Raw genomic sequence first — 27,347 nt, 5'->3', positions numbered from 1 at the left:
CCCAGCGTAAGAAGACCCACAGTGACCTGTCTTACAGACCGTACAGTCCTCAGGAAGTCTGTTTGCTTGTGCATCCAGTTTCTGAGCACTGATATATCCCACAGCAGCTACAAGGGACAAAAATGACAGGTTTTGGAGCAGAATTAAAGATAGCAGAAATAGGAAAATGCTGCAAGGTCAAAGGCTGGGTCATTCTTTTCCATTGAGAGTAGCAATTTTGCCAGTGAAAAATTGGTATAAAATGCCCAGCAGACTCAGCAACGGCACATAGCTACTTGGCATCACTACGAACACCGGCACAAGACAGCGGTGAATAAAGGTCACCGTATGGGTGTACGGCCAGTGTTTGGTCACTGGATTTTAACAGAGGGCTCAGGGAGCTCAACAGCAGGATGGACTCCGTAACAAAGTGCTGTGGAGCTTGGGAATAATTTATCCCAGAAAGCTGATGTTGGAAGAGTTTGAGTGAGTCACGAAGACTACCAAGAAGACAGCTGTTAGGTTTATGTCAGTGTCTAACGTGGCTGCATTTTTCTTCTGCTAATTTAAGGCAGTGCTGTGATTTGAGGTTGCATTTTTTAAAGCAAACAACTCAGATGCAAAAGCCCAGTAGACTTTCAGGGGTACAGGAGCATAAATCCTGCTTGTGTGCATCTGAAGACGTGAACACAGCATAGACCAGCAGCATCGTTGTTGACTGGGATCTCTAAGAGCTGCAGTAGCTCGGTGTCTGCAGCCACAGCCACGAGTTCAGCAAAGCCTGGTATGGAAGTGGCATAGCCCTGCTCTAAGGATTAATGGCTTCTGGGGTACAGACCACAGTTTCATGACTGGTTCAGGTGATATCCAAGTGTTTAAGAGTTAGGCAAGGCACTTTTCCTTATTTCTAGATCTTTTGAAAAACAAGAGATAAAAATAAGTACTCGTATATTTGTCTCCTGTCAGCTGTTCTCATCAGACCTCTGGACCTTATTCATCGCACATTAGTGTTACTCAGTAACTCGGATCTAATATCATATCAGTTTTGCTGGCATTTATCACCCGCTGTTGTTACTGATTATTTGGATTTATTGCCTGAGTGAAGTTAGTTATTTACTTTTCATGACTAATGGATATGAAGGTTGTTTTCCACAGTAAGTAGAGACAAACACAAAGGTTCCCAGGCAACTGGGATTGAAAAGAAGTCTCTAAATGGCCCAGTACATAGCTTGTCACTTAAAACCAACACTCAAACAAGTCATATAGCTATGTATGTACACGTAGAGTCATCTGAGTATACTTCAGAAACCGCCCCCCAGTTCTAGCTGGAACTTACTGCAGTGTTTTACTTTTGATTATAGTTAGTGTATATATGCTTGCCTAACCCATGGGTATTAAAAATGTGCATAGTGCCTGAGCCTACAGAATGACTGAGAAATATCTTTAATACAAAGCATGTTTTCTTTCTAGGAAAATAAACACACATAAACACTAAAGTCCTGCTAAAAAGGGAGAACTGTCTACTTCTGGGGCAATGATTTACAGCCTTTCATAACTCGTACCCTACCTGACCTTTAGCTAGAATTTGAACTACAACTTGCTATGAAATGCAGTTGCTTGGCTCACTCTGTCATTAGAAAGAAAAGAAAAATCTAAGAGGTACAACAGGTTTACCTAAAAAAAAAAAAAAAAAAGTACGTTGGGAAGAGCCAAACAGTTCTCTCTCTGATAGAACAATGTATTATATTAAAATGAGTAACAAACTTCATTTTCTGGATTGTTACCACGTCCTGCTCAAGACCTTGGTGAAAACCTACAGCATTTGGGGTTGATCTTTTCATAATTTGTTGCATTTGGTTGCCCTTTACATCTTTTTTCCTACCTGGTGTCTTGATGCTGATTTGTCTTTGTTGCTGAGATTTGTTGCTGTGTTGGCTCACTACGCTGCTTAGCTGAACTCCTGTGCAGAAAGGGGGACAGGTCTGATAATCCCCTTTCAACAGCTAATAGCCTTTTCTCTGTTTCTAAAGAAGTACTTACCACCTACTGCAATTTCTTGTATGTTAAACATAAATTACCACAGGTATCTTGGCACTCAGTTCTCAGTCTTCTGGAAAAATGCATTGATCACCAATTCTCCTACATACCAGCAAAGCCGGTGCAGCAGATCGCTGAATGTTTGTTGCATTGTATCGTGCTGAGATGTGCTTTCTGAATTTTTCAGACTGTACAGATGCGTTTCCTTTGGAATTACTATTTTGCCACTTTCCAGGTCACTTCAGTCTTCATTATAATTATTTTTTTCCATTCCTGAATCTCTGATCTGAAGGAAATTTATTTTTCATGTTCTGGTCTTTCAAATGCTGTTGCGTCTTTAGGTCACCATTTCAAGTTACTTGCCTTACTCTGTTAGCTGATCTGCAGGCGCCAGCAAGATGCAATATTGAGCACATGGATCAGTTCCTCTTAAGTTTTTCACCACCATTTGGGAAGTCTTTATTGGTACCCCAACACCAAACAAAGCTGTTGGGTTTTCTTCTCTGCTTCTCACTGAGACTCATAAATTCCTGATGGTCTTGGTACATCTTGATCAGGACATCACCTGGCTGATTCTTCAAACTGCTTTACATTTCCACTAGTCAGGTCTATTGCTCTCCTCTCTTTCTAAGAAGTGACAAAACCAATTTGGCTGCTTCACTCAGCTTTGCTGGTTGCTGCGATTCAGGTTTAGGCTGCGCTCCTTTGTCAGCCTCCTGGCCATTCTGCCCTCGGTGCATCAGCAGCTCCCAACAGGCTGCCTAGGAGCTTGTGCGCTTTCCTTCCAGACTGTCATGTGTAGGTGATACAACAAAGACTGTGCCCTTCAAGTGTCACTTTGTAGGCAGGGGGCTGAATGTGGTTGAGCGGTTGCTTTTCTGACCTGATTTGCCTGTTCGCTGCAGTCGAGGTGTCAGGTTTTAAAAACCTGCAGCGTATCCAGAATGCACCAGGTATTTTCTTTTCTGCTGCCGTGACTATAGAGCCATCTCCACTCTAAGGGCTCTTCAGAGTTAGCAACAATGCCGATTGTGCCACGTGCTGGTGCTCCTTGTCACTTGGGACTCTACTATTAATGAAACCAACTTACCAATATCTGCAATATTTGTAGTTGTTGATAGCCTCATTTGACAAACATCTTCTAGGCTTTCTGTGCCTAGAAGAGCCCTTGACTGTACAGGGCGAAAGGATTCCTACACACTATTAGGTATCTGATATCTTTCCAGTATCCTTTTCCTTTCTATAGGTGGGGGATCTTATTGTCGAAAAGAGTAAGCTTCAAGTGCTTGAGCAAACAGTCTATGCTTTTCCTGATTATTTCCCTTTGCCTAAAAATACTGTAAAGCAAAGGAATGAATAACTGAAAATATCTTTCTACACTACAAGCCATTTATTCGAATTAGGCTCAAGAAAGATTAGCTCCATTAACTATTTCTTCTTAGCCTAATCTTCTGCCATATTTTCATATTTGCAGGTAGAATACTTTTTATACTGTTTTCATGGAAAAACAATATTTTCTTTCCAAGTGTGACATTATGTTTTGTTGTGCTGTAAATGTGACTGGAGATACGTACAAACCAGCACAAAGTAAACAGGCTTTTATCAGCAGAATATCTAAACATGCTCTGCTGCCAATAGTTCAGCTGGCAAACAGAAAAGGGGAGAGAGATAACAGAGGGCAGTCGGCACTAATTATTACACAGCTATTTCCAGGGAGATATGATATGGGAGATAGGCTGGCCCCTTACGGCACGCTCTGCTAGCAAGGGCTCAGCATCGCACGGGTTGCAGTGAAACAGCTGTCGCCCAGACCTGGTGTGGTAAAAACACTTACAAAGAAACAAACTGTTGTGATTCTTGACTCCCTTTGTAAATCTCTCTCATGGGGGGTGCTGCTAACAGCCACTTTTGAGCTTTCTCCAAGCGAGGGGACTACTGAGCAAACTGAGGCAGGTCTCCCTAGCAATGCTCCCTCTCTCAACACATCCCACATGGACTCTGCTAGAGTCATAAAGCAGACAAATTATCAGACAGTAATTTCGGTGAGATGCAGATAATCGTGTGGCTCAATTGCACTTAATTCTGTTTTCAGGGGCGTTCCTGATCCCATACTTCATCGCCCTTCTCTTCGAAGGAATCCCACTGTTGCATCTCGAACTGGCCCTCGGACAGTGCCTGAGGAAAGGCAGCATCGGTGCCTGGAACGCCATCTCACCTTACCTCGGAGGAGTTGGTATGTCTCTCGGTGTCCCAGCTCAAGGAACCGCAGCTGAAGTCCCACCCAGCACTCACTCCTACAGACCTATGCCTCACACCCATTCACATGGAACGGATTTCCCAGAGAGGTGGTAGATTCCCCATCCCTGGAAACATTCAAGGTCTGGTTGGACGGGGCTCTGAGCAACCTGGTCTAGTTGAAGATGTCCCTGCTCACTGCAGGAGGCTTGGACTAGATGACCTCTAAAGGTCCCTTCCAACACAAAGCATTCCATGACTCTATAATTCTGTATCACTTTCATCAAATGTTACTCTAGGGACATGGGAGCCTTAAATGCAAACCTCATACCCTTTGCTGTGGGAAGCCCAACGATCATGAGCTCTGCTAGCTAACACTGCCCCGTTCCTACCACATCTCGGAGGTCACACAAGAGCTACTGGCCTGCAGTGCTTCTCGCTCCTCCCTCACAGCCCCTGCAGGATCCAGTCGTCTCTGTCCAGGGACAGTCACACTGGAGGGGGGACAGAAAGACAGGAAATCAGGAACGAGAGCCTGGCACCTCCTAAAGAGGCTAAAGCACCAGGGAAAGTTCCCCTCCACAAGAGGGGGGCATGGTGGGGCTACTGAAGGGTCACTACTAATATGGCTGGGCACAAGGGACAATCCACATGGCAGTGTGCACCAGACCGGTGTGCAGTTCTGTACCAGCAATTTTTTCTATTTATTTAATTTAATACACACTGAAAAAACTTATCTTGTGTCCTGCATGCATTGTTAGGCTGCAGAAAGTGAATGGGAGCAGCCACCGTTAGAAGGCTCAACCATGGGCTCTACCGGTTTTGAGAGAGCACCCTCCAGTCTGCAGGGACAAGATGCTCCAGCCAGGACTGCTGGAACATGTCCCTGCTCTAAGCAGGTGCCTGGCAGTGACAGCCATGCCTGTGGGGCAGTGTGGAAGGAGAAGGGATGGGTAAGAGGACTTATCTAAGGGCCAGAGGGCAACCAGGAAGAAATACCAGGCAGCAGGGTGGTGCCTCTAACTAAACCCATCTACTAGCATTAGGCATCTCCATCCACCCTTGGCAAAAATGCAAGCAAGCAGAAACTGTGGTGTTGCCATTCCTCCTTACGGTAAGAGCAAAACAGTTACCAGTTTAGGGCGTACGTGCATGATTTGGGACAACAAAGTGCCCTCATGCAGCTATAGCATGCTGTGAAACTTCAGTCTCTTTCAGTCTCTGCTATTAAAGTTGTCCCATGTCGCAGGAAACAACATATTATATGCTAGAGCAAAGATTCCAACCCTAATCTTCTACACAAGCAGGGAGTATCAGCCTTCTCCGAGCAGGGCTGATGGGCTGGGGGACGGTGCCCCAGTGTCTGGCTGCCGAGGACACAGATGCCCATCTTCCATGTGAAAATCTCCGGAGGGAAACAGAAAGTCTTGAAAAATTAGGAAATGTGAGCTTCTAAGAGCATTTGCCGTGACTGATAATTTTTTCCAAAGCTTTTCTAAGCTGAGATCTTGTGCTTTCCGCAGGGATTGCTTCGTGGATGGTGTCGGTTCTGGTGAGCTTATACTACAACACTGTTTTAACCTGGGTGATGTGGTATTTCATAAACTCCTTCCAAGAACCGCTTCCTTGGAGTGTTTGTCCTCTAAATGCAAACAGGACAGGTAACTACCGCTTTGAGTGTCACTACTAGCAAAAGCAGGATGGCAAACGTCAGAATCCATGGGCTAGCAGGGGGAAAAGGGAAGTTTTGTTTATCTTTTATGCTTGTGCTATGATAAAAACACCAGTCTGAAAGAGTGTCCTCTGCTTTCTGACTATGCAGAACTAGTCCTTTATCAAGACACACGTGTCTGTTCTCACAGACTATGTTTCAAGACATGTGAGATTGTTAGCACAATGAAGACCTAAATTTATGACTACATCTTTCAGGAACTGCTTTAAATGAGACTTTGAAGCTTTCATTAGGTGGTGATGGATTGGTTATGACGCATACCAAGCTCTTCTAGAAACCTTTCAGCTCATCTGCCGTGATGTGCTGAGAAAGATCAGCGAAGCTGCCAGAGCAGGAAACACAACCCTACTCAAGAACTTTAGTTTCTGCCTGTAGATTGCTGAGACTACTTTTACACATCCGATGACAGCTTCCTAGAGCAGCTAACTCAGCAACCCCTAAGCTGAGAAGCCACACTTGATTTGGCCCCGAGTGGTGCACAAAACCCGATTTGTTTTCCTATCAAAAAGCTACGAGTGATGACAGCCTACTCAAATTCATCCTCCTTGCAGGAACTACAAAAGCCAGAAAGTCCATGACTCCTTTTGTTTGATTTCAAAATGGGAAATGAAATACCAGTGATTAAAAAAACCCAGGAGTAACTAAATAAGCAAAACACTTTGGAGGCAGCAGAGAAACTACTTAAAGATGGAATCTTTGAGGCTCAGACCAAACTCACACTACCCATTACAAAACCTTTAGTAAGACCGAAGACAGGCAGTGTACCTAAGCAGGATAGGCAATACTGCTTTCAGTTCTTTAAAATTCTTTTTCAGCTTTCTTTTTTGTTCAGAGCATGAGAGAAGACAAGTTCCAGGGCAGAGCAAGAAACACAATCTGAGTAAGAGGCTAGGAAAAAAGACAAAACATAGCAGAAGTCAACCTTCTTTTGGAGATCTTAGCACTGTTCTGTAGCAGGAAGACAATTAGACATCGCCCATCCTTGTTACAGAAGTAGAGAAAATTATCCGGGCCTTAAGAAAGAGGATTCTTTCACTTCTCAGGATACAGGTGTCCCAACCAGTGAGCTAAACAAAGGTATTCCAAACCTGCTTTGGAGATGAACTTTTTAATCAACTAGTTTAGTATACAAAAAACTGCATGTTTAGTTAAGCATCATTTAGAAAATATTGAAGAAGTCCTTGAAGGATGGATTATTCAATACCAGTGCCAAGATGGGAAGAACCTGCATTTCCCGATCACATTGCAACGCTCTCTCCAGGGAGCTGCTTCCTGAACGAGTCACGCAGCAGCTGCTCCCATCCACCAGGCTTCGCTGAACGCAACTAAAATGGCATGATTTCAGGCTCTCATACTTCAGCTCAGACTAGAGGAACAAGAGTAGCAAAGCTTTTCAACACAAGTCTGATTCTTTTAATTTAGGGCTGAGGAAAGGACTCCAGCAAGTCTGAGTACACGAGTATCCTCATGCACTGAAAGAGGATCACCAGCTTCAGGCATAAGGACATTTCAGGGGTAAGCACACCTCCAAGTGTAAACTTGTAACTGGCACGTCACTTGGCTAAGTCAGTACATCACCTCCCTGTCAGTTACCTCATCCTCCACCTCGCAGTCTCACCAGAGCAAGCGTTGTGCAAAAAGTTTCATAAAGCCTCAATGACAACAATCACAGTTATTCCCCTCCATCAACCTTCTGCCAGCTAGGCCCGCTTTCCCAGGACTTAACCCAGCTGAGGTCAAGATTTTGCCACTACTTATTCAGGTCACTTTTCTTGCTTTTCGAAGGTAGGTGCCCTGACTCTGTCTGCTAGAATCTCTGTAGTATTTCAAGGTTTATAAACGAGGAATCTCCTCCACTGTCTCTCTGCTGGCATTTGCTGCACCCGTTCAATTAAAAAAGTATCATTTGTAGATTATTACTAATGTTATCTGCATTTTCCAGTCCACTTTTACTACTTGGCAGTCCTGTTATGGCTCTATTTTACAGAAGAGTAGGAGCAAAATGTTGATGTACTAATATTACTTTTTTAAAATCATGAATGACTATTTTATGATGTCTTTTGTCAGGGTTTCTTTTGCTCTTTTAAAAGATCTTCCTGTTGTCTTTAACCCAGCTAGGCCTGATGGCTCTGCACCGCAGGGACAGGTGGCAGGGGGGCCTCTCCTGCCTCTGGGCCACCGCTCCACAAACCTCTCCCAGAGCCGGGCTCCTCACTCAGTCCCCTCTCCTGAACCGCAGCAGAAGGAGTCACAGCCGCCGTCTCTTCCAGAGGCTGGAGGGCTGCGGGGCAAGGGTGGGAGAGCAACACGCTTTGCTTCCTCCCTCTAGCTGAAAATACTTCAACCAATCTCTCCTGCATAACAAGCCACTCCCTAAAAGAAAAGGAGTTTATCAGGACAAAAAATGAACCAAATCTGATTCACGAACAAGACCACGAAGCTGGCGGCCCGGGAGCATTGCGGCGTGCTTCCCCATGGCAGCCATGGGGCAAGGAACTCCGAGCATCCACCAGCTCTGCTCAGCGGCTGTGGCTTCCAGATCGCCATGCTGTCGAGCCGTTTGTTTTCAGAGCCTTCTTGTGAATGGCGGCTGTTGCAGGAGTGAGTGAAAGGTCACAGGAAAAGGGAGAGATGGGCCAGTCTGAGAGCTCAATTGAACAGGCTGGCATTTCCTACAAGAGGAAAAAACACAAAACGGAGGGAGGGATTGTTCCTTGTACCTTCAGGATTATCTTCCTGAAATCTATCATCATGCCCAGCTCTGGAGTTTACACAGGAGCACATCGGGGGTTTCCTGCAGCCACGTACCTCACTCAGCCACCTCAAACTTCCTACCAGCAAAGGCAGCAGCACGGCGTTGCTGAAACGCTGCATTTTATCATTCTGCTGCCCGCAGGCGTGCTCCTTCCCCTTGTCCAGTCACGGCAGGATGACCAACGGACCCCTCCGTGCAAGCGGAACCAGCTGCCCCTTCCCCAGGCCGGGCTGGCAGCCGCCCGCGGCAGGAGAGCGGCCAACTGCCCTGCGCCAGCTCCGTGCCTCGGGTAACGCGAGCAGGAGCCCACAGCCAAAGCTCACGGCACCTGACATTGGGGATGGAGGGGAAAATAACCTTATGCTAAACCTGAGTGGGACTGCGTGCAAAACAGCATCTTCAGCAGGGAGATGCTGCATGAAAACGAGCGTGTTCTCCTCGACGGAGGAAGAGACGCATTTGGGTCTCAGCAGGCAGGGAAAGGAGAAATCCCCCAGCCTCGGTGTGTGTTGGACCTCCTGGTTACAGGGATCGCCACCAGTGCTGGCCCCGTGCTGCGTGGCCCCAGCCGGGGCCGCCTCGTGCTCTCAGGACATGTGCGATTCTGGCTAGGAGCAAAGGCAGGGGCAGCAGCACCCAGGGAACTCGGCTTCCAGCTAGAGACAGCAGGTCAGCGGGCTTCCTAAGACCCTCTGTCAACCCCCTCTTGAGGGACGTAGGCAGAGGGGTGAGCACGGGTCCCTGGCGTACGTCGTGTTCCCGGTTCCCTCACCTCCGGGCGCAGAACCCGGCCAGGGAGTGGTGCGGGTGCCCAGCTGCCTGCTCACAGCAGCCCTGCAAATGCAGAGCAGAGAGGTCCACACCCAGAGCAGCTGACGCCTGGGTCTTGCCGCACTACAGGGCCATGACGTAGCCAGGGGATGACCCCGGGCTTCGGTGTATCCTCAGGTGCCCCAATCTTGTTACAGCTCGACCAGTTTGTTGCCATACAGCTAAATCTCTCCGACACAACCACCTTTGCGATTTTACCTCGCACCGAGTACGACACCTTGTCTCTTTCGGAAGTTACCCCCTGCAGAAACACCGGTGATGTTCTGGTGTAGGTCTCAGCCTGCCGTGACAAAGTTTGTCCTGCTGCACATCACAGACAGCACGGAAAGGCCAGTTCAGTCCATCTCTGTGTTTGATTTGGCAGCCCACGAGAGGCCGTCCTGCCACTCTCTGTCAGCATAAAGTATTGTTTCCTAACTATACAGTGAGTGGGAAAATACTGCTGGTCTCAGAATTTATCCTTACACTTGCCACATTTTTTTCCAGGGCTCAACGAAGAATGTTACCAAAGTACGTCAGTAAATTATTTTTGGTACAGGAAAACCTTGAACATAACACCCGACGTCACGGAGAGTGGCACGTTACAGTGGTGGCTCATCTTGTGCTTAGCAACTTGCTGGGCAATCGTCTACCTGTGCACGATCCGAGGAATCGAAACCACGGGAAAGGTACGGGAAGGACGGAGAAGTCCGTTCTCCCACGCTTTGGATCCTGCTCTCCACACACTGAGCTTCACCCCCACGGACAGCCTTCCCCACTGACCGCCCCGGCACCGCTTCCCCGCGCTCGGTGGCCAGCGATGTGGTGACCGCGGTGCAGATGGGTCAAAACGACACTTCTTTTCCATCGTCAATGCTTCTGCCCTACCAGTCTCCCCCTGCACAGTACTAAGAGCAAATTTGTTACAAACATGTTCTGCAAAAGCAGAGTCTGCTTCTTTTCAGGACGTCAGTGCTCATCTGCAGCCGTCCTACCTAATATTATTAGGGTTGTACGTTGCAATAACCAAAATAGGATTTATCAGTTATTGTCAGTAACTGTCTGTCTTCTTACTTCAGGCAATCTATGTAACAGCACTATTTCCTTACCTGGTGCTCACTATATTCCTTATTCACGGACTCACTCTCCCAGGAGCCACTGAAGGTCTGGCTTACCTCTTCACCCCTAATGTAAGTATCACTGCCATAGTCCGAAACACGATTTTTCCTTCTTCTCCCCCTCAGATCTCATGCTGCATATCCATTTTCCAGGAACTCCCGATCTAGCTCCCTATCCAAGAGCTCAGCTAGGCTCTTTTTTTCTGAGATGAAGTGATTTAGTATTTTAATACACTCTAGCAAGAAAAGAAGCAGTAAAGTATGTAACAGTTCAGTAATAAGCATATCAGAAAACCCTGGAAAACTGAGCATCAGTATGTTATACATGCCTCAGTGCTGAACATGTAAGTGAAACTGATGCACTTCACAAACAGAATCACCTCTCTTTTACACATGATAAAGATGGGATCTCCCTGCCAACGCTACAGAATTGACACAACTAATCTTTTAAGAATTCACAATGAAAACAACTGAGGAATTACACTGCAAAGTGATTTTTTTAAAGGTTGAAGGTAATTTTCTCCTAACTCTTTTTCTCCATAGCTGAAGTTTCTCCACCAGCCCTGTAGCATTCCCTAAAAGAGGGAACTGCTTACTAGAGAATACTCTTCTCCCATTTTTTTCTCATCTTCTCAAGGGGACAGGAGTCCCAGATCCCTCCACATGCTGGCTGCTTCAGATGGACCTCTTTGCACTCTCCTTAGTGGCCTGCCCAAACGCCAAGTCAAACTGTCCCTCCCGGCAGTTGCTGCCAACTGTAGGCTCCTCACAGCTCTGCCTTAGAATCACAGAATCATAAAGGTTGGAAAAGACCTCTCAGATCATCAAGTCCAACTGTCAACCCATCACCACCATGCCTGCTAAACCATGTCCGGAAGTGCCACATCTACACGTTTTTTGAACACCTCCAGGGATGGTGACTCCACCACTTCCCTGGGCAGCCTGTTCCAATGTCTGACCACTCTTTCAGTAAAGAAATTTTTCCTAATGTCCAATCTAAGCCTCCCCTGACGCAACTTGAGGCCATTCCTCCTTCGCGCTAAAAAGCTCTGTGCAGTGGTGAGCGTCCAGGAGGGAAAGCAGCACCCGCTGACAGACGGTCTCGGAGCAACCTCTGCCTCCGCAGCCACAGCGGTGCTCCCCGCTGCAGCAGCACTGGGCATTTCCCTTCCCCTCCCTACGACAGCAAGGCAGGCATTACGGGAAACACAAGCCAAGAGGCCCAGAGACACGTCAGGTGCCAGCCTGAAAGGGGACGGCTGGCAAGAGAAGGCTCAGCCGAGACATCCCTTTCACCTCTCCCCCTGCCACCCCAGTGGCATGGGCACCCATTTGAATGCTGTCCGAGCTCAGAAAGCACAACTTTGGTCTTCACAGGAGATCAGGACATGCGCTTGCATTTCTGTAGGGCCCAGACAGGACAATAAATGCTTGGTGCGGTGTCTTCATGCAGAAAGCAGATTAGACAGCCCAGCTGGAACAGGGCTTGACCTGGCAGGTTTCGCTGGAAGAGCTCAGACATCTTCAGGACTTAGGACCATCGTGCAGTGAACTTCATGCAAAAACTAGATTTGTGTGCATTCAATTTGTGTACGACAAAGCCTGGAGGCACTGCAGCGTTGAGGGGGAACAGATCATCGCAAAAGATGAGCGGGATGGTTTTGTAGACTGGCGCCAGAAGTCAGAATGAAAACCTGAGAACTGCAATCGACCTGCAGCTAATCATGAGCTGGTGTAAGGAAGAAGTTCCTGGGGACATCCTTGAAAAGTCATCTGAAGATGCTTTTGGTGACGAAACTATGTTCTTATCTACAAACATGGAAAAACTGATCCAACAGCCTGGTAAGTGATACCTGCTGTGGGTGTTACTATTGTACAGAAAGACAGAGAGATTGCTTTGTTAAACTAACGCACCAACTGTTATGGAGGATTTTGGCACTTCAAAGCCTTAGGAAAGACAGTAAGAATACAACTGCAACACTTCCTTTCTCTCTTCTTCCCCTCGCCCACAACTGCAGTATCAGTATTGCCTTTTCTGTTAGTTTTTGTAATGAGGAACTCTTCCCACCACCGACGTCAGTAAATATACGGGTTTTTCGTGTTACAGGGGGGGTGCTGGTTTGTGGGTTGCGTTTTGGGTTTCTTTGCAAAGGTTTACCTGGCCCACCCAGACCACATGAGCTTACAAAACCCTAAGGCGTATTACGGAAGTGTTCGCTGTTTTCTTCTTCTTTTCCTGTCTTTTTGCAGGAAGCTTGCAAAGTTTTAGCACAACAAAGTAAGAGTTCACTCACCTATTGCCTGTTTCATCTTGCTTAAAAAAAGAAACCAACCTACAAGAGAAAAAAATCCCCAACCTCCCTGACATTCTCCACTCAGTGGAGGCAATCTTTTCCAACTTTTTTCCAGCTTCGCAGTGCAACAGAAATTGTTGTTTTTCTGCACCAGCTGCCACATCCACTCTCTGGTAACTCTTACACCTCACCACTGTTTTTGAAAATCTGTGGAAGAATGTAATACCTAGTGCTAAAGGCCACATCTTACCCAGTTTCACATCATAAGCGCCCAACTGGATTGACTTCGGGTTGTTTTTTTTTCTAACAACTATTGTATGAGTTCATTCACTTTCCAAGTTTGTATTTTTAGTGCTCATTAACAAATCTCACACATAACTACTACGTGCATACGGACCTTAGATACAGCAGGCTGTGGTTTTATTTTCATGCAGAAATACATACTTGGCTTTTTTCCATCTGACACACTTTCACCCCTTAAATTCTAGAACAAATAATGAGTATTTCTTTTCATTGAATTTCAGACATGGAGAAGTTTGACAATTTATTCACCTTCTCTAAATCCCTCGCTACCTGGAAAGTGAAGCTGACAAGAAAACAAACAAGACATTGAAGTTACGCTCACAGATGCTTAAGCAAGGGAAAGCAGAAGTTGTACAAAGATGAAGCAACACAGAAGCTGGAACCAGCGACTTTTGGAAAGGTTCTTGGAAAAAAAAAAAACTAATCAGAGGCAGCAGAAAAGGGATCCCATCAAGCACCAGCAACGGTCTTTACAGGGTTCAGCTTCTGTGGACAACTGTGCTGGTTCAGGAGCACAAACGCCTCCTTCTCCTGTCTCTTTCATGTCTGAAAGAGGTTCAGGGAATGTAAATATTTGGGGGTTCATTGGCAATGAACAATTCCAGGGACTCGGCTGGGCCACTGATGCCTGTGCCCAGAGCTCTGCAGCTACTTAACAAGCAGTGAGAATAGCCAAAAGAAGGAAAGGCAGCACAGGCAACAGAACTTCTATTATAGACGCAATTTGTAATTTTCTCCTCTGTTTTGGAGTTTAGTTTTACACCTGATATTTTACTGTGAATGGACACTTAAAACCACTTCAAGGTACCTGCTCTGTCTGTATTGTTTCTGGTATTAAGAACAACAAAAGCATTACCTTAATGAACTCCTGTCTTTAAGTGCAGCTATACTCGTTGCCCCTTGCTTATGAGAAAAGCAATAGCTGTTTTTACACCGAAGATAAATCATAGGCATCCCAGTATTGTTCAAATCTGTTTTAACAAAGTTTCTGTCTGTGTTTCATGTGCTCAAGTCACCAAACATCTCACTGTGCTTCCCTCATTACTCCCATGTTCATATCAACATTCTGGTTGTCTGTCTTCATCCGCATATTTCTAGATTCAGCACATATTTTCTTATGAAGACATGCTTATGAAACCTATATGCTGTATTACTGAAAATCTAAAATAACTTTTAGATTCATAATTATTTGCTGAAGACCAGCTAATGACATTGCCACGACATGCTTGCCTGTCCACTATTTGTTCAAGCTTGGGGGTTGATCAGTATCTTTCAGAGTCAATAAATGCATCACATCTAGCACCAAACTCAACTATCTCCAGAGTCACTTGCCAAAGTCCCCACTCAGAAAGCCAGACTTGTAGCAGCTGCACCTATCAGCACCGACGATTGACCTGGCAGCGATTAATCAAACCTCAAGGCCATGCAGCAATGCAACCACTGGGTTTCTGCACTGCGACAGCAATCTAGTTCTGCACCTGCACAAGCTCCTACCAGTGAGCACTCTGGCATCGGAGGGTTTCGTTATGATCTTCCATAATAAACCCTCAGAAAGGTTCTGCTCTGGTCAGAGCATTGGCACACTTGTGGAGAAAGCATCTGCAGGAATGGCATTCACTGCATCCACCCACGCTGAGGTGAACCTGTTGCTCTTGCCCTTCCAGCTCAGGCCAGCTCCAGAGGAACCCAAAACACTATTAAGGGTTTTCTGGCATATTTACCTGTCATTCTGACAAATGCTCCTAGCAGGACCATTCCTAAAAATCAGCCTTGCCACATACTAGGATGAATAGCACAGGCACGGCACAGAAAACACACAGTTCAGCCTGCAAGGCTAGGATGCAGATTTGACTTGGATTGATGTAAAACAACGTAAAATACTCTACCGACCCAGTCCTACTTTTGGGCCAGCTGATTTTTAAAATACTCATTCCTAACTAACACTGTTTTCTATTCCCTCTGCTTGATAAAGGATTGGAAAGTAATTCACCTGGTAGGGTATGAATGTAACACACCACTTCTTAGTGTCTGCAGGAAAATAATATTTATTGAGCACATTTACATTTTGCACATTACTTATGCTTTATCTTTTTCCTTTAGACTGATTTTAATGCTAAGATTCCATCTTAGTGCAGCTATTTAAAATTGCATGTTATTCTCTGTAATCCAACGACCATTGTGGTTTTAATATAGCTTCCTCTATCACAGAATCACAGAATGGTAGGGGTTGGAAGGGACCTCTGTGGGTCATCTAGTCCAACCCCTGCCCAAGCAGGGTCACCTACAGCAGGCTGCACAGGACCCTGTCCAGGTGGGTCTTGAATATCTCCAGAGAAGGAGACTCCACAACCTCCCTGGGCAGCCTGTTCCAGGGCTCCGTCAACCTCAGAGGGAAGAAGTTCTTCCTCATGTTCAGACGGAACTTCCTGTGCCTCAGTTTGTGCCCATTGCCCCATGTCCTGTCACTGGGCACCACTGAAAAGAGCTTGCCCTTACATCAAAATTCAAATTTCACTCTGTCAATTTATCTTTTTACCTTATTTTTCCTATGTGGCCCTTTTATTTTTTATTGCTGTTTTCACAGTACTTTGAATCCAAGATGCTCTTTCTAACGAATATCCTCTTCTTGTTTGCTTGGGCTTTTAGTCTTTTTTTAAATTTTTTTAAGTGAATTTGTAAAGCTATGGAATCACTTCGTGTCTTAAAACAATGACGGTTTAGTATTTGCTTATACAGTTTTAGGAAGGTAATATTCTTAACCTGTAAGTTACCCAATATATGGATTAACAAAAAGAATCAAATCAAGGAAAAACGTAATATACTGTCCCTACTGTGTGCGTAATGCCTGTCATTTAGAAATACATTTTTATCATCAGACAGAAGAGGTGTACAATGAAACAGATTCTATAATTACTACAAGCATTTAAGGCCAATGCGTCTTCAGAAACACCTCCTTTACTGACATATTTTGCACTAATTTCCATTTTCAGTGTATTTAAATGGCAACACAACTCACAATTTCACATGTGAAATAAGAGATGAGCGATGAGAACTGGGAGAGAAAAAGAAATTTTATTTCAAGCCTAACACATGCATTTATTCCAACTATTTCAGCTGAACACTTTGAAAAATCCCCGTGTATGGCTTGATGCAGCTACCCAGATTTTCTTCTCTCTCTCTTTGGCTTTTGGAGGGCTTATTGCATTCTCAAGCTACAATCCACCAAAGTAAGTAGCAGTACAGTCTTTACAAGTTGGCTAAACTCTTGCTGCATTTCGTGCAACTTTCTAAAATTTTCAAAAGTTTTTTCCTGGGATATTCCTAAAGGATCTTAACAGCTGTCTTTGCAAAAGGCCAAGCAGATTTTCTAACAGCAAGTGGAGAGAAAAGATATTCTAAAAAAAGAAAATGTTTGCAGAAATAACTGAGAGAATGACAGAAAAGTTTTAGAGATCTTTCACCTATTCTAGCAGATTTGTTTCTCATGCTCAGCAAGTACGTTCAATGTAGACTAACAACTTGTACAGTAGGCTAAAAATAAATGAGCAGTTATTTTCCATACCATAAGGAGGATAAATACTGCCTTTTTTTAGTCACTTTGCTTGTTTGAATTGTATTTATAGGAATGACTGTGAAAAGGATGCTGTGACAGTAGCAGTTGTGAACAGCGTGACATCCCTGTTCGCTTCCATCCCAGTCTTCTCTGTTTTGGGGTTTAAAGCAACTACAGGCTATTGGGACTGCTTGGACAGGTGAGAAAGCAGCGTTTCCAGTGTTACACCGTGGTTTCAACGCCTAAATAGATGATGTGTTACTTGAAAAACATGCATTTAGAGAATCTATTTTCACTAAAAAGGAAAACCATCTGTATGGAGAAGTCTAATATAAAAATAGAAATTATTATGGTGCTGAGGCAAGAATGATTAGGGGTAGCGTTTGTAAGAAGCAAGATGAATTATAAAACAATCCACTGCAAGCAGTGCATCAAGGGTCACATCTCAGCCTCAGACTAGCATTAGAAGTAGTTAAAAAACCATTATCTTTTCCTATTCCACCAAATTCACTAAGTTATTAAACACAAGTGGTGGAAATGGTCTGGAGAGCTGACAGAAGAACAGTAGAAATGTTTCAGACTGCATCTGCATAAAGTACTCAGACTTGCACCTGAAAAAGAAGACATTAAATAGTCTGGATATTTTCTCCTAACTATTTTACATACAAGTCCTCATTTAATATTATCCTTTATACTGCAAATAACAGTACAGAGAGTAAACACAACTTTTTATGAACATCTGAATACATGGCATAGCATTTCCAGCCACCCCACCTGCAAACATTTAAACTAATAATATGTTGGCTTCTCCGGCAGGAACATTATCAGTATCATCAATGAATTTGATCTTCCAGAAGAAAGCATCATGCGACAGAACTACACAGCCTGGATTAGTTTCCTAAACTCATCATACCCAGAAAAAATTGCTGGACTCAAACTGAAAAGCTGTGACTTGCAAGCATTTCTTGATCAGGTACCATAATTGCTTTCAACAAAAGTCACCCTCAAACAAAATATGTAGAAGGACTGGTATCTTCCTTTTTCTTATAAACACTTGTACTTTACTTGCAATGAATATATCATGCATAGTCATGAAACAAAACGATTTTTCAAAATATGAAATGGTGCTGCTGTAGGACAGTCTGAACTCACAGCTGTCTGGTACAGCATGCAAAATTACACCTTATTATCACAGAAGTAGTCTTCAAAGGTGCTCCTACTTGCAGCCTGCCATGGACACTAGATTCAGTCCTGCTTTGGTTTACAGGAATAAGCACAACAGAGGAGACACTGAGAGGTTATATAAATAGGATGCTGAATGGCAGTTTCCTAAATCCATCTTTAGGAAAATATCAAAAAAATTATTAAAACGTTCACTGTTTGCCCTCAATCACATATGTGACCCCCAGGAAGGTATCTTATCGCTGTCTTCTCTTCTGTCTTCCTTTCCTCATCTCTACATTCCCTCTTGTCCTCTCCCCTTTATTTTTCCTCCACTCTGCACAGGATTTCATTAATACTTCCCACCCCCCCACCCCCCAAACCCCCTCCTCCCCACCAAAATACATCATGATCAACTCCTTTTCCCTCTTTTCCAGCTCTCCTAAAACATTTCCCCTATCACTAAACACAGATGTTTCTTCTCTCTTTACTTCTCCAACCTCATTCCCCTTGCTCCAGTGATCCCATCCAGTCCTGTAACTCTCATTGACTATTCACCCATTTGTAGTCCCTTGTTACAAACACCACCTAATGAGAAAAGAATAGGGCCGTGGTTGGAGGAAAGAATAGGAAATGAGCTTGAGAAAAAAAAAAATCCTTAGCACACAAGAGTGGACACATTTGCTAGCAACAGGGTGTGCTGATGTATGACAGCCTTACCACAGAGTGATGCTGACATAGGCTATTTTACTCATCTGATGGAGAAGTCCAAGGATGACATTCCAGCCCTGACACGAGTTGGTTTCTGTTTTGTCTGGCTTCCTCTGATGGCACCCATTTCTGATTTACAGTTTGACATATTTCACTTCCAAATTAGAGTAGCATTAGCATTTTTCAATGCCTAGATTTAAATATGCTTATCCTGGGAGACTGAATTCAAAGAAATTTGGCTGAAATTAGGCTTTTCCCTGTTAGCCTTTTCTGCCCTGGTAATGATGAGGTTTTTTTGTGATCAACAATTCACTATCTTGCTGCTAGAGTGGCAATCATGTCCTTATTTACATCTTTTTCTTTTTAGAAGCTATTACATCATAGATTTTTTTTTTAAACTTATTTAAGACTGTATTAGCAAAGCAATTGCTATTTCAATTACAATTCTTAGATCTCCTTACTCTGGACCCATCTGCCTGTGCAAGCTAATATTCTGCTCTATGATTGTTTACAGATCTCTGATAGACCATTTTAAAATTAAGATTCCCCAAACATTCCCCACTACCCATTTTCTCACCAGCTTGCTGCCACAGAGCCCCACAGGCTGACCAGTACTCTTAACTCCAGAAGGCTGGACAAGATGATCTCTAAAGGTCCCTTCCAACCCCTCCCATCCTGGGATTCTGTGAAGGACAGAAGCATGTTATAATTCTATATGCATGAGAAACTACATTTACGCCACTATAATGCATATTTTTATCTGCTTGTGAATTCTGCAGAGTGTATCTGGAACTGGCTTGGCTTTCATCGTTTTCACTCAAGCCATCATCCTCATGCCAGGGTCCCAGGCCTGGGCCATCCTGTTTTTCATAATGTTGTTCAGCTTGGGCCTTTCTTCTATGTTTGGGAACATCGAGGGAGTCTTCACTCCTCTTCTAGAGCTCCGACTTATATCTAAATCAATACCCAAAGAGCTTTTATCTGGTAAGATACTTGCTTTGTTTTGTTCAAAGAAGGTGGCTACTTTATAGATGCCCAAAGTAGCACCTGCTTAATAAATATCACAGAAGGATTACGAATTTGTAATATTAACTTAGCTATCTCACAGTGTTAGTAAGGGCAGTGGATTGTGTTTGCATAAGATAAGCACATGGATGAGGCAGCAGTTATGGCAGAAGCTGTAAGATGACAGTATTATTATTGCCCTTGCCAGTTTTTTTCTTAGCTTGCAAGAGCTGTTTCGGTCTGAGAATGCTTGTTAAATTCCTATTCCTGGAGTCAAGTTCAGTCTGAGCTGTTCCAGACACCAGGGAGAGCATCATCTTCACTTACGGCTTTGGCATCTGAACAAGTCGCTTTAAGGCAACCAGTGACATCAGCTGGTCCGCTGCAACCACCTGCGCATGAACTCACCACGTTGTCACAGCTGTAAGACAGGTCACTCACCCCGACTTCATTCAGGTTTATGCTGCTACAGACTATTTCACATCCACTGTGAACACACCAGAGTAGAAAACTCCCACTTGGAAACTGAGGAACGAGCGCGTGCGATCCTGTTCTTGCACCAAAGCTGGGATCTTTTCAACCAGAGACAGTGACTGAACCCAACCTGCTCCTCAGGAACCAGAATCAGTGAGAGTCTGAGAGATCCTCCTGTGAAACTGGTCCAGAAAGATCGGTCTAGAAAAATTTCCGGCAGTTTGAAATAATGGATTAACACTTCTGCAATGTGCCCTTTTAAATTCTTACGGGGAATATTGCTGTCATGCCTTTTTTAAAGTCCTCCTGTGGCATCTAAACTATATCCTTCTCATTTTACAGCTTTTTATGTAGAAACAAATTTATTTACAACCTGATGAGGTAACCACACTATTTTGAAATTGATTCTCCAATTATGCGCTTTTTTTAGAAAAAAAAAAGTCTGAAGGCAATTTTACACAGCGTTGACCCAAAGACCATTTAAGGGTCAGGAACTCTCAGTAACAAGAGCACAAAGACATACAGATGTGATTTGCAGCCCATGTCTGCATCTAGTGACACTTTCCCTCCTTCCCGCTTTTTCTCTCAGCTACCCCAAATCCATGTCTTGGCTAAAGGGGAACTGACTGTGCAGAAGCGCAGTGAAATCCAAACCACACATGCTGGGACATAGAGGGGTCCACATTTGTAGCTCTGGGCCCTTTGAGGAAACAGGGAGCAGAAATCCAGCCAGCTCTTACACTTCTCAGATCTCATCTGCCTGTGCTTTGGGCCAACAACTGCATGGAAAGGAGGGCACCTGATACTCACTACATGAGTCAAAATTTAACTGAAGGATGCTCTGAGTCACACGAGGGCATTCTTCCTGCAAGAGTGGTGCCTCTTGGCCAACACACAGGGGAAAACTGCGTTTGGGAAGTCATATTAGCTTCCCTAAGGAAGCTTGTTGCAGCTCCATAGAGGGAGAGGTAATAAAAATCACTAGAATAAGAGCAAAAAATAATTTAGAACAGAAATATATTCATCAAGTTCAGTCCAGTACTCCAGTAACAGAGACATCTTTTTTCCTTCAGGTATAATATGTTTAATTTGCTTCCTCCTTGCTCTGTGCTTTACGCTGGGTTCAGGGAGTTACTGGATTGACATTTTTGACAGCTATGCAGGCTCGTTGCCTCTTCTAGTCATCGCCTTCTTTGAGATGATTGGCGTTGCGTATGTCTATAAAATTAAAAGGTAAGTCAGAAGCAGACAGATTTTTTTTCTCCTAAGAGGTAAATACATTTTCCTCTCAATTCATGTATGTTGCATACAAGTATACAATATTAACTAACTTCTGTAGCGCTTACCAGTTCTGTGAATCATAGAATAGTTCGGGTTGGAAGGGACCTTTAAAGGTTATCTGGTCCAACACCCTTGCAGTGAGCAGGGGCATCTACCACTAGACCAGGTTGCTCGGAGCCCCATGTAACCTGGCCTTGAATGTGTCCAAGGATGGGGCATCTACCACCTCTCCGGGCAACCTATTCCCGTGTTTCATCACCCTCATGGTAAAAAATTTCTTCCTTACCTCCAGCTTAAATCTACCCTCTTTTAGTTTAAAATCATTACCCCTTGCCCTATCACAACAGATCCTGCTAAAAAGCCTGTCCCCATCTGTCTTATAGGCCCCCTTTAAGTACTGGAAGGCTGCTATAAGGTCTTCCCACAGCCTTCTCTTCTCCAGGCTGAACAGCCTCCTCAACTCTCCCAGCCTTTCCTCATAGGAGAGGTGCTCCATCCCTCTGACCATTTTTGTGGCCCTCCTCTGGACATGCTCCAGCAGGTCCATGTCTTTCCTGTTCTAAGGGCTCCAGAGCTGGATGCAGGACTCCAGGTGGGGTCTCACCAGAGCAGAGTAGAGGGGCAGAGTCTCCTCCCTCGACCTGCTGGCCATGCTTCTCTTGATGCAGCCCAGGATACAGTTGGCCTTCTGGGCTGTGAGCGCACATTGGTGGCTCATATCCAGCTTTTCATGCACCAGCACTCCCAAGTCCTTCTCGGCAGGGCTGCTCTCAGTCCCTTCATCCCCCAGCCTATGTTGACACCAGGGGTTGTCCCAACCAGGTGGAGGACCTTGCACTTGGCCTTGTTGAATCTCATGAAGTTCAAATGGGCTCATTTCTCCAGCTTGTCCAGGTCTCTCTGGATGGCATCCTGTCCTTCTGGTGTGTTGACTGCGCCGCTCAGCTTGGTGTCATCTGCAAACTTGCTGAGGGTGCACACAATCTCGCTATGTCATTGATGAAAATGTTAAACAGCACCAATCCCAGTACGGACCCCTGAGGTCCATCTGGACATCGAGTCGTTGACCACTACCATCTGATTGCAACCATCCAACCAATTCTTCATCCACTGAACAGTCCACCCATCAAATCCATATCTCTCCAACTCAGAGAGAAGGATGTTGTGAGGGACTGTGTCAAAGGCCTTACAGAAGTCCAGATAGATCACATCTATAGCTCTTCTCTTGTCCACTGGTCTAGTCACGCCATGATATAAAACCACTAGGTTGGTCAGGCTGGACTTGCCCTTGGTGAAGTCATGCTGGCTGCCTTGTACCACCTCCCTGTCCTCCATGTGCCTTAGCACAGCTTCTGGTAAGATCTGTTCTGTAATCTTCCCAGGCACAGAGGTGAGGCTGACAGGTCGGTAGCTCCCAGGGTCCTCCTTTCTACCCTTTTTAAAAGTGGGTGCAATATTTCCCTTTTTCCAGTCATCAGGGACCTCTTCTGATTGCCATGACTTTTCAAATATCATGGAGTGTGGCTTGGCAACCACATCAGCAAATTCCATCAGGACTCTGGGATGCATCTCGTCAGGTCCCATAGACTTCTGTATGTTCTTGTTCCTCAAGTGGTCACAAACCTGATCTTCTCTTACAGTGGGAGGAACTTTGCTCCCTCAGTCCCCATCTTGCAGTTCCTTCTTGCCCTTTAGTTTGACCAGCAGGTCTCGACTTAGCCATGCTGGTCTCTTGCCTTCCTTTCCTGATTTCTTACACCTGGGGATCGAGAGCTCTTGCACTCTATGAAAAACATCCTTAAAGATCTGCCAGCTGTGTTCTGTTCCCTTGTCCCTGAGGGCAGTTTCCCAGGGTGTCCTATTACCTAACTCCTTGAAGAGCTCAAAGTTTGCTTTCCTAAAATGCAGGGTCCTGACTTTACTCTTTGCCTGACTCATTTTCCTCAGGACTGTGAACCCCATCACTGCGTGATCACTGCAGCCCAGGCTGCCTCCAGTTTTGGCATCACCGATTAGCTCCCTTGCATTAGTGACCAACACGTCCAGTATTGCACCCCCTCTGGTAAAGCTGCCTATTACCTGGCTTAAGAACTTATCCTCCATATACTCCAGGAGTCTCCTGGAATGCCTACAGCAATGAATGTAGCTGTCAGTCTTTGCTTCAAGTCTCCTGTATTTGTAGAACAGGAGGGATAATCTCTGCATAGGACTTACGGAAGGGGAGATCCTAAGTTTAAAGCTAGAAAGCCAACAGCCATTGTAGTTCTTCGGCCAAGAGGGATTACACTGCCTTTCAAATATCCTTGTTACTGCCCTTTCATTTTGTATACTCTTGTATTTTTTGCTTACCATTATTTGTGCCCTCAAACTTTATAGTAAGCAACCTGCAGTATCTCCCCTATATTAAAAGGCTCAACCTGTCTGCTGAGAATCTCTGCAGTCACAGACACTAATTAAACTCACTCTTTAGTTTAAAAACCTTCCTACATCCTTTATAATTGTAAATGCCAGAAACCTTATCTCCAATTCTTACTCTGACACTTGGATCATGAAGGTCCTGATATTTTGTGGATCAGTTTGTACACCATATAAACAATGAACATTCAGCCAGTGCTGTTACATATCAAGGTGTTTCAGTGTCATCCCAACTTAAGTCTTAACAGAGGCTATAATTTTTAAAACAAAAAAATGAAGAATAATCTTTCTCGGTTACAGCTAAAGTTCCTGCATTAAATTTTCTACATCCACTGTTCAGATCCTTGGAGCATTTCCCATGTTAAATGGTGGTAACTCCCAGTCTATATCATCATAAACAATTTCACACTTCCCTCTTGCTGCACTTACAGCTAGCCTCAATCTTCCATTGCACAGAAGTAGCAATAAAATCTGGTTTCACATGCTGCAACAGACTCTGAATTCCACAGCATTTGTTTTTTTTTCTGTTCTGCTAGCATACATATAGTTTTTTCCTCTTTGTTACTACGGGATATGAGCATAGTCACATCACTTTTTCCTAGGTCTCCAGAGAATTTCTAAAGGTCTTCAATTACATGAACAGAATTGAAGACAAATTGGGTGTCACAATTCCTTTTACAGATTACAAAACTCTTTCCGACTTGATAGATACAGGTTATCAAACAACTATTGAATTCAAAACCATGTATCTGCTGCCCGTTCAATGTACAAAACTAAGAGGCACATGTAAAAGACCAGCTCCGTGTCTACACAACTGCCACTACCGACTGCAGAGGAAGCTGGCTCAGGTTGCAGTAATTTTGTTCCTGATCTGATATGATTCATTTGGTGCTGGTTAATTCAGTCATCTTAATAACAAGCTATGTTTGTTCCCTTGGCAATTCTGTCTTTTTTAATATTTTCATCACTTATTTGGGCTTAGAAACCTTAGACTAGGTGTTCAGGTAATGTAAACTAATCATTCATCCCTGATAAGGATCAATAAAGGCCTGCTTAATTGATATTATTATTTAATGACTTACTATAGACTTAAATAAAGAAGGGTATGGAATAGAAAAGATTTAGGAAGCTGTACCATATGTTTAAGACTTATAGAAAAACGTGAAAAACGTGAAACTGTTACCATTTAGATATGACATCATCATAAAACATGCCTCCTCTTAAAAGGTTCAGTAAAGATGTGAAATGGATGACTGGACGAAAACCCAATCTCTACTGGCAGATCACATGGAGGTTTGTTGGCCCTCTGCTCCTGCTAATTGTCTTCGTGGCCTTTGTTACTCTTCACATCCAGAAGCCGCCAAGCTATGCAGCCTGGAATCCTAAATATGTACGTTGCTGCATATTTTCAAAACTTTTATTAAAAGCACGTGTTTGTATATTTTTCTCCCCTAGCAGATCCTTTAAAATCATTGCTATCTACTGCTTACCTACGAAATGCAGCCTGAAGTGATGCAGTGCTCAGAAGGAGAGGGCTCCAGTACACACAGAGGTTACAAGGTTACACTTAGTGAAACGCTTTCCCATTAACGGGGCCTCTTCCCGAGAAGTCCCACACAAGCCATGCTCCATGCTTCTTATGGATGTGTGTAATGGAGAGAACTGCTGAAGTGAAATGTCTCACAGAGGCTCTGTACAGGGGGTTCAGAGGTGGCACATATGCATGAGCAGAGCTTTAGAGCTGCATAACAGATGCTGGAGATGAAAACATCTCTCAGTGAGAACTACCAGTGTCACTGGGGCCCTAATGAATATATGAATGTGCACCTTTGACAGGCAGGCAGGGCAGAAGGCAGTGGTGCAAGAACAGTGTTGGTTAATTCAGCACCAAAGAGGTGTTGAAGCTGAGAACGTTTGATCTGGATGGCACTAGCTCGCACCAGTTGCAGTTTAGAATCATAGAATCATTCAGGATGGAAAGGACCTTTAAGATCATCGAGTCCAACCGTAAACCTAACACTACCAAGTCCACCACTAAACCATGTCCCAAAGCGCCACATCTACATATCTTTTATATACCTCCAAGGATGGTGACTCCACCACTTCCCTGGGCAGCCTATTCCAGTGCTTGAGAACCCTTTTGGTGAAGAAATTTCTCCTAACGTCCAATCTAAACCTTCTCTGACGCAACCTGAGGCCATTTCCTCTCATTCTATCACTTGTTACTTGGGAAGAAGAGATCGATACCCCCCTCGCTATGACCTCCTTTCAGGTAGTTGTAGAGAGCAATAAGGTGCCCCCTCAGCCCCTCTTCTCCAGACTAAACCCCAGTTCCCCCAGCCACTCCTCACAGGACTTGTGCTCTAGACCCTTCACCAGCTCCATTGCTCTTCTGCAGCACCTCAATGTCCTTGTAGTGAGGGGCCCAAAACTGAACACAGTATTCAAGGTGTGATCTCACCAGTGCCAAGTACAGGGGCACGATCACCTCGCTGCTCCTGCTGGCCACACTATTCCTGACACAAGCCAGGATGCCGTTGGCCTGCTTGGCCACATGAGCACACTGCTGGCTCATGTTCAGCTGGCTGTCGACCAAGCACCCCTAGGTCCTTTTCTGGATCCCTCTCAAATACACCCTGTGTAAGGGTTTGGAGATCAATTCTGGCCTTGAACTGCATGAGGGCTGCAGTCATCCTCACAGAAAGGTGTCAACCTTCATAGTGTAAATATACGCTATGGTATATGGTACCTCAAGAAAAAGCTCTCTGCTCCCAACAGTACATACACCAGCAGTGTACCCTCCAAACACCATTACATATCAATCATCTCAAAACAAAACTCATAGCAGCAGACCTGCAGAAACTGCATTGTCGTCACTCCCTCCAAATCTCTCAAATAAATCTTTCCTATTCAGCAAAAAGCAGGCTTGGTAACTGCTGAAACCAGGTAACCTTTGAGTACTTACAAGCATAATCAGAGCTTAACCAAAGGAAGGTGCAAGTCTGACAACTCTTTGGGCAAGCCCTCCCTGAGGTACTAGGAGTACCTCACGCTTCCAGCTATAAAGCTTTGGAACTGTAAAACATTTACAGCCACCTTTAGATCCACGAGAGAGTATGCAGAGGACAGGGCCACTGAATGCTATTGCAGATCAAGAGTAAAAATGTTGCTATCCTTACTATAACAGCATAAGAAAACGCATATAGAAATCATAGCAAAATGCAAGCGTACCTACCAATTCTTTCTTTTGCTTGCTTTTTTATCTCCACAGGAAGGCTTCCCTATGAAAGAGGAGAAAGTTTATCCACCTTGGGTACTGGCCATCTGTGTGCTGCTAGCTGCCCTTCCTTGTCTGTTCGTACCTCTTGTAGCACTCTTCCATATGATCAAACGCGTGCGCAGAAGCAAGGACCCAAGATCTGCACTACCAGAGATGTTTTCATGTCAGGGGGCCAACAGTAGCTTTGCTCATCCAAAAGAATAA

The 27,347-nt window shown here is 44.6% G+C and overlaps 1 protein-coding gene across 1 annotated transcript in view; it reads left to right on the top strand.

Annotated features, from left to right (window-relative positions):
* LOC104338155 (sodium-dependent neutral amino acid transporter B(0)AT3) overlaps window positions 1-27,347 on the top strand; it is a 29,676-nt gene extending 2,329 nt beyond the window's left edge. Inside the window, exons 2-12 of the mRNA XM_009944175.2 lie at window positions 4,109-4,249; window positions 5,775-5,912; window positions 10,056-10,237; window positions 10,628-10,738; window positions 16,378-16,490; window positions 16,887-17,015; window positions 17,633-17,789; window positions 19,468-19,672; window positions 21,241-21,400; window positions 25,091-25,253; window positions 27,135-27,347. Coding sequence (XP_009942477.2) covers window positions 4,109-4,249; window positions 5,775-5,912; window positions 10,056-10,237; window positions 10,628-10,738; window positions 16,378-16,490; window positions 16,887-17,015; window positions 17,633-17,789; window positions 19,468-19,672; window positions 21,241-21,400; window positions 25,091-25,253; window positions 27,135-27,347 — 1,712 coding nt within the window. The remainder of the gene's footprint in view (window positions 1-4,108; window positions 4,250-5,774; window positions 5,913-10,055; window positions 10,238-10,627; window positions 10,739-16,377; window positions 16,491-16,886; window positions 17,016-17,632; window positions 17,790-19,467; window positions 19,673-21,240; window positions 21,401-25,090; window positions 25,254-27,134) is intronic.

The sequence above is a fragment of the Opisthocomus hoazin genome, chromosome 3 (genome assembly GCF_030867145.1).
Source record: "Opisthocomus hoazin isolate bOpiHoa1 chromosome 3, bOpiHoa1.hap1, whole genome shotgun sequence".
Lineage (NCBI taxonomy): Eukaryota > Metazoa > Chordata > Aves > Opisthocomiformes > Opisthocomidae > Opisthocomus > Opisthocomus hoazin.
Note: the sequence above shows the minus strand (reverse complement) of the source record. Positions and strands in the feature narration are given on the sequence as shown.